The sequence below is a fragment of the Haemorhous mexicanus genome, chromosome 10, assembly GCF_027477595.1.
Source record: "Haemorhous mexicanus isolate bHaeMex1 chromosome 10, bHaeMex1.pri, whole genome shotgun sequence".
Classification (NCBI taxonomy): Eukaryota; Metazoa; Chordata; class Aves; order Passeriformes; family Fringillidae; genus Haemorhous; species Haemorhous mexicanus.
Window position 1 is genome coordinate 19,908,980 of NC_082350.1, and position 10,776 is coordinate 19,919,755.

Below are 10,776 nucleotides of genomic sequence, written 5' to 3' on the forward strand. Positions count from 1 at the left end.
AGTAATAGAGACTACTAGAAGTTTTCTCTAGTCAGGTTGGTGACATCCATAATTTCAGTGGAGACTATATTAAGATTTTATGTAAGAAATTCATTTTGTACATTCTCAGCAGGGTCATTGCAAATTCGTTTTGCAATTTCTCTTTAGAACATGATCCAATCCAAACCCAAGCAATGTGTGTCTCCTCAGTGGATTAAAAGACAGGAACTGAAGGTAAATAAAGGGAATGTCATGTGGGAGTCATGCAGTACGGATGTGGAAAAGTGTGTTGTGCATGTGTTGGACAGTCCCACAGATGGGACTTAAACACAGAACAAAGTGAACAGTGAAGTCAGAACGTGTCGCAGGAGAAAAAGAGGACAATTGAAAAAGCTTATCAGGAGCATGAGGTGGGAAATGAAGGCTGGTATGTGAATCTGGAGATGTCAATGCCTGGGAACTTTTGGAGAACCCTTATCTTTGGCAGGCCAGTGCTTCTGCTAAACACCAGTAGAGTGACCTGCTGCCACCCAGGGTAACATGAGCTGGATGTGGAACTGAGACCAGCATTGGGTTATTTAAGCATAGATATTTGCTTTGTTTTTGTTCCTTTTTAAACTCAAGAGAGCTGATCTTGTACACTAGACATGAAAGAGCAGGACGACCACCAGAACTGGTATCATAACATGCAATTACTCCCACTGTCCCTCCCCCCCAAAATCTGATCCACCACAGTGTAACGTGATTATTCCTACTGAAACTCCTAGACAAGGAAATTCACAACACCAAGTGCTATACATGCTTTGCTGATATAAAGATGAAAACATTAGAAATGTACAGTTGCTGTTTAAAATTGTATTTAATATCACATTCCAGTGACTGGAAATTAATTCAAATTCTAACAAATTGATTACAGGGAAAGAAAGCAATCACACCGTCTCATGTATCTGAAGATGACTTAAAAGATCTTTTTCATTCCCAAACCTCATTAAACAATCAGTACATTTATGAGGCAAATCTGCTGCATGCCTGAAATCCAAATGAGTTTTAAGGTCTTCAATTTGTCCTGTTGAATACTCACAGTATTGACACAAATAAATCCCTTCAGATAAATGAGAGCTCAGGTGTTTGCAATATTCCAACATACCTGAAAACCCCTTCCCACAGTCATCACAAACATGGGGGAATATTTTGGTGTGCTCAATAGCTACGTGCCTGTTGACATTTGTATGCAGCCTGCTCCTAAAGCCGCACACCTGGCACACAAAGAAGTTTTTGCATTTGTCAAAACTGATTTTGTTGATGAGGCTGTACTGGCCACGCTCCTTGTTGTTGTAGCTGTCGCTCAGCTCGATGAGCCGGCAGGCGTGCTCGTTCACCACGTGGCTGTGCAGATCCTCGGGGTCGTTGGTCTCGTGCTCACAGAACTGACACAGGTACTGCTCGTCACAGCTGTGCTCCTGGAAGTGCAGGTACAGCTCGCTGCTGGAGGAGAACTGCACATCACACTGCTCACACCAGTAAAGGTGGTCGTTGAAGTGAGTGTCTGCTATGTGCTGACTCAGATTCTCAAAAATCACCGTTTTGTAATCGCAGTATTTACAGATGTATGGATCCTCCTCGTGTAGTTTTACGTGCTCAATGAGCTGCACTTTGCTGGAGAAACTTTCTTTACAAACTTTACAGACATGAGTGTCTGCACATGTCTTGTGCTTCAGGATCATGTGCTGCTTCAGATCAGAGAAGTACTTGCTGTTGAACTCACAGAGCTCACATTTGTACAAGCCACTGCTGTTGGCTCTCAGCAAGGGCCATTTCTGTTGAGCTGTGATATTCAAAGCCTGGTTCTTCTCAAAGATTTTACAGGTCTCCAGAGGGACTTCTTCAAGGTCCTCAGCTTCCAGCTTCTCAGGTGACACAGTCTGTGTTTCTATATCGTGAACTTCTACAGCATTCACTTCTGTTGTAGAAATTTCTACAGTTTGGATATCTAGAGGTTTCTCTTCTTCTGTGGGGCTGTCACTGAATATAGGTGAATCACATAAGTCTCTGCACATTCCATTGTTAGTACCTTTATCTGCAGGAGGAAATACATAATAGAAGGTTGAAAAAAAAAACCTGCTACAAAACACCTGGGCCCGTTTTTAACTTTTCAGCTGCAACAGCTTTCAAATGCAAAGATCAGTTATTTCTCCCCTGCCAGACTATGATGTATTATCAGCTAAGAAAGCAATACCAGAAACTATAAATCCCTCACCATTTCTGTCAAAGCAAGGAAGTTATATGAAAAGCCAGTAGCAGCTGGGCTCTCCAACCTCCCAGCACCTCATCTGCCAACACACTGACCTTTACCTTTATCCTTCTTTTTAGGGTCTGTGCAGTGCATCCCAGCATTTGAGTGTGCCCCGCTCCAGTGAGAGCTCCCAGCATGCACCGGACTCCCGTCATCATCTGTGTCCAGGCTCTGCACAGGGCTGTGGAATCTACCTGCAAAGGCAAGGGAAGCACTTCCTTGTCATCATTTCTCCACACTAGCATCATCCTGATTCCTGAATTTAGTCATAGATCTTACTTACTATTTTTTTATTCTACTTGCATAAATTTTTCTTTGTATACTGAGCACATCATAACCTACATTTTTAAAAAGTAACGACAAATACCTTGAAAATTATTTTCATACATGCAGAGAAAAACAAAAGAATTCAAAAAGTAACAATGCTGTCTAGAAGATTTCAGCAGAAAATACTGAATTTACTACTGAAAATACTGAACTGATTATACAGAAAAAAACTTAAAATCCTTAAAAGAAACATTACATTTAAAAGACTCAACTTAAAAAATATTCTTCAATATTTCTGGACATTGTAGTTTAAAATATGATATTTTCTACAACTTCTGCAGACCTTATGGTTAAAGTGAAAAGAAAAATAAATAGACTAAAAATCCACCATCATATTTATTCTGCTAAATTTCCACCCACCATTGGATGTTTTATAAAAAGGCATTTTGTTTTGCCACGTACAAGTACAATTCAATGCAACTGTTGGTAATTTCCATCCGAACTCATCAACTTTATTACCTGGGTAGTGAGTACTGGAAGTAGTTTAATCACCATTATAAATGTAAAATCGAAAGGTCTTTTTGTTGTCATTGTTTCTACTTTGAAAACTGTATTTCAGCTGTAACAATTGGACAACCTCCCACCAGTCTAAGGCCCATCAGATCACAAGGACACTGAAATCACCTGCTTATACTGTGTATTCTGTTTGCTTCTATGCATAGGAACATGATACATTAAAGAACTGCAGAACAGGACCCCAAAACATAGTCTTACCTCTGTTTATATCTGGCTGTCTCATGGAACAGACACTATAGCAGTGGTCAGAAAAAATCCCACTGTTGTCTATGTATCTGCTTGCACCTGAAGAATCTAAACCAAAACATCAACAAAAAAAGTTTAAGTACTCATGTATTGTTGTAGCTACAGATGTATTTCACGTTCATCAAAATTCTTTTCATATTTTGACTAGTTGTTCTGGAAGAATTCCTGCTGCCCTGATGTTTGGAATATCGGTCTCTGCTCCCAGTGAGGACATTGATAAGTGTGTGGTCTGCTCAGTGCTGAACATTCCTCTCTACCCACCCCACCCTAACTTTTACAGAATTCCTCCCCTCTGTGGAAACAGAATCACCTTCATTTGCAGCTAAAGCCAGTTCCCCCATGTGCAGGAGTACAGAACAAACCACTCAGGTGCATTGGCTCAAGGTGGCCCAACAAAGGAGCCTGCAGAGTGGGTGCTGCCCATTCAAGCCGAGATTTCTTATCCCACCCTTCGTGTCACTGCTTTTCCACATGTTGGCACCAGTGGTCGCTTCTAGTAAAGTTTTTATTCTGAGAAAAAAAGATGAACTTACTAAAATGTACATAACTCAAGCTCCAGACTGACCTGAGTAACGAGAAGGATGCAGGGTCTTCCTTTTCCTCTTTTTAGGATGTTCATTCATTTTGAACAGTCTGCATGAACTGTAAAGTAAAAACATTAAAGAATTAGACTTGTTTGTATCTAGTTTATCTTTCAGAACCTTATGGAACAATACAAGCATTTTGAAAACCTGCATATCAAATACAAAAGTTTTTTCCTACTCCCCTTCATGCCTCCCAGCCCATTTTGATACAGTTAAGAATCCACTAAATGCACACAGCTGCTGAAGTCCAGTTTCACATTCCTACCCTGAAGCAAAAAGGTTCACCTAAAAGACAGACAGGTCAGAACTCCAGGTACTCCAGCACTCAGGGTCATCTACAAGCCTTCTCTCCAGCACCCTTTTTGTCAGAGAGAGGACATTAAGGCAGAGCCCTTCAGAAACAAGTTTTAGTGTTTAAAATACTAACACAGTCATGCTCTCTTACCAAAAATCCTAGACTCTTCAGTATCAGGAAGGAGAGCAGCTAAGAAGCTGATGACTGTACAGCTTCCAAACGTAGTGAATACATCAGCTCAAGAAGACTTTCACCTATGGAGTGACAGCATTTTAAACCACTTAAAACTTTAGCACAAAATAGAAAAAAAACCACAGAATCAGATACACGTGGTACAAATACTACAAAGAATAAATCTATGGAACTTGAAGCTAGACAGCAACATAAGAAGTTGATATTAATTTCGGTTCAGAGCATCAAAATTAGTAAGGCGGATGCACTGGTGTATTTCTTTTTCTTTTGTCTCAGGCTAGTTGGCTTTTGCTGCACTTGGCAGCTCCTGAGAGCTGAAAAAGATTTGGAAACGAAACACAAATACTTGACCCATATACGGGACAAACAGTCTTGAAGAAGAAAAGGCTGCAAACAAGGAATGTGATGCGGGTTGCCATTACTGAAGAGCACTTGGGGGCCCAGGATGTTCAGCAGTCAGTGCCATGCACCGGAGGTGAAAGGAGGGGAAAAAGGACCCTGATCAACTCAACGATGTTCTCCTGAGATTAAATATTTTCTGAACTAAAATTTTATTTCAAGGGATGGAAAAAGACTTGATTTTAACGTTACATCATGAGCTAGAACTATCAGTACCCTCACCTTTTCCTGTGATTGCAAGGGAAGAACGGACAGCGCAGACACCGCAAGTCTCACCCCAGGTAACGCGCGTGAAAAGCTCAACCTTTTCTGCACGGATCGCACCGCGGGGCAGATGGCAAGGCAGGCTGTTCTATTCCAGCGGCTTTCCTGGCCCTGAAAAGCGGGATCCAGGCCCCGAGCACCGGGATCCCGATCGGCCCCGGGGCGGCGCGGCCTGCGCGGAGGCCGCACGGGGAACCCCTGGCGGGAGCGCGGCAAAGGCACCGCTCCGCCCCGACGGCAGCCGCGGAGCCGCGGGCACGGGCGAGGCCGCGACCCCGCAGGGGCGGCGGAGAGGGCCGTGCCCGGGGCCGCACCGGGGGGGCCGCACCGGGAGAGCCGCGGGCCAGGCCGTGAATCACAGCTCACCTCCCCGGCGGGGCCGGGGCACGGGCGGCTTCCCGGGCGCTGCAGCCGGGACTCACCTGCCGGCCGCCAGAGCCGCTCCGCTCCTCCCGAACCCGGCGTGGCCGCTCCGCCCGCCCCGCTCAGCTCCGCGCGGGCCCGGCCCGGCCCGGCCGCTCCGCGGGCAAGGGGCGGGAAAGGGGCGAGCGACCGCCGTCCGCAGCGCCCCCTGCCGGCCACGGCCGCCTCCGCACCCGCCCGTCGCCATAGCGACAGCCAGGGGCCTAAATAAACCTTTAGGTGGTATTTGTACCCGTACGGCGACGGCGAGGGGCCTAAATAAACCTTTAGTTGGTATTTGTACCCGTATGGCGACGGCGAGGGGCCTAAATAAACGTTTAGGTGGTATTTGTACCCGTATGGCGACGGCGAGGGGCCTAAATAAACCTTTAGGTGGTATTTGTACCCGACCCTGTCTGCACCACCGCCTTTCCAGCCACAGGCCTCGGCCAGGGCCTGCAGCGTGTAAGCCTGCTTCGGAACTGTGTCCCTTAGAGCTACTGTATAGGAGAATCAATATAGAGTGTATCATAAATATATACAGTACAAGAAAGAAATATATAGATACAGAAAGACAAGGAGTTACTGGAGAGGGTCCAGCGGAGGCACAAAGTGAGGAGGGGTCTGGAGCATCTCTTGTGAGGAGAGGCTGCAGGACTGGGGCTGGTTAGTCTGGAGCAGAGACCTCTGACAGGGGATCTCATCAATGCACAGACGTACTTCAAAGGCAGGGGCCAGAAGATGGTGCCAGACTCTTTTTGGTGGCTCCAAGCAACAGGATGAGGAGCCATGGCCATAAACTAAAACACAAGGAGTTTCACCTCAACACGAGGAAAAGCTTCTTCACACTGAGGATAGCAGAGCGCTGGAACAGCTGCCCAGGGAGTTTGTGGATTCTTCCTCCCTAGAGACATTCCAAACCCACCTGGATGTGTTCCTGTGTTACCCACTCCAGGTGACCATGCTTTGGACTGGATGATCTCCAGACGTCCCTTCAAAAACTAACAATTCCATAATTCTGTGAAATACGTATAAATAAGGGTTTGAAAATTAAAATAATCAACTCTCCCTTTTCCAAGTTTATAATCACATCCCTTTTTGCTGATTTCTTCTTCATGCCACAGGAAAAAGCACCAAATAATATTGGTTCACAAAGCAGAACACTTCAAACAGCATCTTACTATTTTAAAAAATATCTTATTAACTTTGAAGACATGACAGAGGTCACTACAGTCCCTTATTTCCATGACTTAAAATAACTTATGGAATTTTGCTAAGTGTTTCATTCATTTTTTGAATTGTTTTTCTCTGGCTTAGCCTGAATTTTCCTAGTTCTGTGAAAAAGTTTTGAATTAGCAGAGAATCCACAATAACTCTAATTATGTTACTCCACTGACTGGCAAAAAAAGAAACTTTACCCTGTTTCTGGCCTTAGTTTTATTCATTATTTGGTAGATGAATCTAGACTTACTCTGTTTATAAAATCCTTTAGCCTTTGTCCTGAGGCTGGAACATCCCTTTAGAGTAACGTGACTTTAGAGCCAGATGGAAAGAGCTTCATGCTGTGATCACACAGGAGTTTTGGTGGTGAGCAGCAAAACACAACTAAAGGTGTCCTTCTGCTGGCACACTGCTGAGCCCTCAGACATGAAATAACTGTTGTATGCCTACAATCTCCTGCACTGAGTTACCAATCCAACAATATCCTGGTCTCCCAGTTCAGTTTGTTCCCTGCTTTTTATTCCAGCCGTGGTTGCTGAGGTGTCCCAGGACAGCTTGTGTTAAAGGTCTCACAAATCGGCTACAGCCTCCCAAATGGGCGGATCCTCACATGCCTCACCCTCTGTTCACCGAAATGTTTTCCATGCAAGCATTCCAGGAAAGCACTTTCCCCAGTTCCCAGTGGAGGAGAACCTAAAATCCACACATGGCAAAGGGAGAGAAAAAAAAGCCAAACCTAAACCCCAGCTTCTGCTTTGAATTCAGCCCTCCTTGTGAGGCAAACGCAGGCGGACCGAAGCATCTTTTGTACCTTTGGACTGATTTATTCTCCACCCAAAGCGACACAGCCCAACACCACTTATGTCAGATAAAAAGACAAGGCTTTAAGGGAAAGAAGAACATCTGAGGAGGATTCCCTTTGAAGCTGCAGATCCCGTTCAAAGTCACACGCATCAAACAGCTATCGATGTTTTAGACAGAGAAGCCTAAATGAGTCTTGTTTTCTAAACCACCACGTGCTTGGGATGTTGAGAGAGTTCTGGGTGAGGTTTTAATCAGTCAGAACTGAAAATACAGAAGAGCCTATGTGATATTCACATTCTTGTTTAAATGGACAACATAGATGATGCTCATTTCAATTAGTGGGGATGTATCCTGACCAAAACAAGCATGGGGTAAACTCTTTCTTCAATGAAAGCAGTTAGCATAGCTCATCAGGATAACCTTCACTGCAGGTAGGTTTGTTAGTGTTTAAAAGGACATGTAGGAGGTTCCTTGAGCTATCTTGTCTAGCATCAGGTTCTTTGCTCTTTTGTTACATGGGTTCAGACTTTAGATTGAGTCTTTCCAAGGCAGGTTGGCAAACAGGCTGATTTCTGAGCATAAAATCAGGAGGGTTTACTGAGATTCCCATGCTAAAGCAAACTGCTCACATTGCAAACCTTTCTTGTTTCACCAGCATTATTTTGCAAATTTTCTGTGATTTTTTTCACGTTTAGACTTAGAACTACCACAAAAATCACACCCTGGCACTAAATGGCAGTAAAGTCTAAAATTTGTATTTGAACAAGTGCTGATGATCCTCTTATCCTGAAGCATTCTGTGCAACTAGCACACAATTGTAGCCACTCACAACCATTTCAGTTATTAGGCAAAGATAAAACTCACCTTATGTATAATAAACACAAGTTTAACCTGTTAGTTCAGATTACTGAAGTAGCTAGTTCCAAAGCCCCAGCCATACTTTTCAGACCAGAGCTCTGCTGAAGCTTCAAAATAAATGTAAGGATGATGATGTCCAGCTTTTATTATGGGGTTGGTCCAGCACAGACTGAGCACCTGCTGGAACACAGCCCTTCTCAAAGCTGGGCAGTGTGACCTGAAACAGAACTGACCAGTGCTGACTGGGGACAAAAATGTTTTGAAAAACCTGATTAAAAACCCTGACACTTGCCTCATCCCTCCAAAAAAAGGTGAAATTCTCACAAGAGAACTGAAATCCTTCCTAGTTTGTTAGGAACTAGAGTCCAAAGTAGGCCAACATGGCTGCAGGAGTCCCTTTGCAGCCTCATGCTATTATACTGCCAGTGAGTAATTTCCCCAAATATGTTTGTCACTCTTTCAAAGTTCGTATTGGATACAAAAATATAACCTTGTTTGTTTGTTTGTTTTCAATTATAATTTTGGTAATGAAAGCATGGAGCATATTTTTCAAAACCAGATTGATTTAGCAGGGACTGTAAACCATCAAGCTGAAACACTTCAATATCATCTTTCTTGTCACAGCTTTTTACAGCCCACGTCTAAAACTAAAATAAAATTACTTATTTGAGGGATCAGCGTTTACAAGAACAAATGCCACACTCATATTGGACTTTTCACCCCTAAATAATGCAAATTCTATTTCTGTTCCCCCCAGATTAACTGAGGTATGCAATTTCCATTTCCTTTCTTCTAGCCTTTTTCAAAGGCAGAGCTTTTGCAACACCAAATCATACACCGAGACTGAATATTCCTTAAATTCTCACTTCAGAATTCACAGGTATACCAACCACATCATTTTAATTTAGTTGTTAGTATATACATTAACACTCAAAAGTGTGATAAAAAACAAAGTAGTTTTTTAATAAACAGCATGATACAGACCGCAAAGATAAATAAAAAGCAGACTTTTTACAGTTTCCCATGAACATGAACTACAATAAGTATCATAGGCCAAACTTTTGTTACTTGAGTAGCAGAGCAGAAGGGTTAAAAAAGGGGTTGTGGTTTTTTTTTATTTTAAGTACTGCAAGACTATTTTCAGTATGACAGCACATGCATCTTGCTGCATCTTAAATACTTTTTGGCCCATTATTACTAAAAATGTCTTGCATTCTACCTACTTTACCACAGACCTTTATCACAGAATGACACACACAGCAACATCCCCCCCTGCCCCAGTAGTGGTTATTTCAAAGGTAATTGTCTCATTTTTAAAAGATAAGTGAAGCACTGGTGGGGGTTTTTACTTTCCCTTTGACGCAGACAGGTAACTGCTCCCAGCTTCAATGAAGTTACACAGAAGCATGGAGAGCTGACACCCTCCTGGGCTCTGTTTTTACCCAAAATGCCAACAGGATGCTGGGCTGGCTCAGGAGGAGCAGGTCGAGGGAGGTGAGCCTTTCCCGTGCCCCTCTGCTCAGCACTGGTGGGGCCACACCTGGAGCTCCCAGTACAAACCTGACCTGGATGTGCTGGAATGGGTCCATGGAGGGGATGGACAGGAGAGGAGGCTGAGGGGGCAGGGACTGGGGTCCTGGTCAAAGAGAAAGCCCAGGGGGCATCTGGTCAATGTGCATAAAGACTTGACAGGGAGGAATAAAGACAGGCAAAGCTTTTCTCAGTGCCCACTGAAAGGACAACAGGCAGTGAAATAGAAGATATTTCATATAAACATTATGAAAAAAGAAATTGACTGTGGGTTTTCGTCTTTCTCAGACAGACTCTAAACCCAGCTAGGCCATGCCCTGGGCATCCTGTTCTATTGCTGACCCTGCTTTGAACAGGGTGTCTGGGCTAAATGCACTCCAAAGGTCTTTGCCAACCTCAATGGTTCTGTGAAAACTCTGCAGTTGTGTTGCCATTTACAGTGACAACAATACTTAGAACCTTTCAAACCCAAGAATCTAGGACTTCAGACTGCAGCCGTATATATTTAAAGCCCTTTTCTCCACCAGAGAAGATTTTCATAGTGTAGTGGATATTCACAGTTAAAATTTTATGAGGTGCAAAGAGAAAGGATGATACTCCCAGATAATGAATTACACATTTATCTTCACATGAGAAATGAAGAATTTGGACCACAGCTGCTATAAGAGAAGAAGATTAATCTATTCCTTTTCATTCCCCAGCCCCAAGTGAAACAGTAAGACAATTTTCGACAGCCTAGGGCAGTTGATAATTCAGGATATAGAACATTATTGATAAAGCCTGAAAATAGATTAAAACTAGTTAAAGAAACAAGGCAGAATGAGATTGCAACTATGAATATCCATATTTTGGCTCACAAGAATTAA

The 10,776-nt window shown here is 43.4% G+C and overlaps 1 protein-coding gene across 2 annotated transcripts; it reads right to left on the bottom strand.

Annotated features, from left to right (window-relative positions):
• Positions 1–819: 819 nt before the first annotated feature.
• On the bottom strand, positions 820–5,192 carry ZNF639 (zinc finger protein 639). 2 transcript variants are annotated; one of them, XM_059855734.1, is made up of 6 exons: positions 5,054–5,192; positions 4,391–4,494; positions 3,927–4,003; positions 3,314–3,409; positions 2,332–2,466; positions 820–2,056 (listed from the first exon to the last, which is right to left on the bottom strand). In XM_059855734.1, exons 3-6 carry the CDS (start codon positions 3,982–3,984, stop codon positions 909–911), a joined length of 1,437 nt encoding a protein of 478 aa, XP_059711717.1. In that variant the 5' UTR covers positions 3,985–4,003; positions 4,391–4,494; positions 5,054–5,192; the 3' UTR covers positions 820–908. The 2 variants fall into 2 exon arrangements, with proteins under 2 accessions (XP_059711717.1, XP_059711716.1); XM_059855733.1 differs by having other exon boundaries at positions 2,326–2,466.
• Between the last annotated feature and the right edge of the window lie 5,584 nt (positions 5,193–10,776).

Excerpts from the sequence above, each read along its gene's own strand:
- ZNF639 (XM_059855733.1), bottom strand. The coding sequence starts at position 3,984 with ATGAATGAACATCCTAAAAAGAGGAAAAGGAAGACCCTGCATCCTTCT. Across the intron at positions 3,410-3,926 it reads GCATCCTTCTCGTTACTCAG|ATTCTTCAGGTGCAAGCAGA; the intron begins GTCAGTCTGGAG and ends GTTTTGGTTTAG. Across the intron at positions 2,057-2,325 it reads AAAGAAGGATAAAGGTAAAG|ATAAAGGTACTAACAATGGA; the intron begins GTCAGTGTGTTG and ends TTCCTCCTGCAG.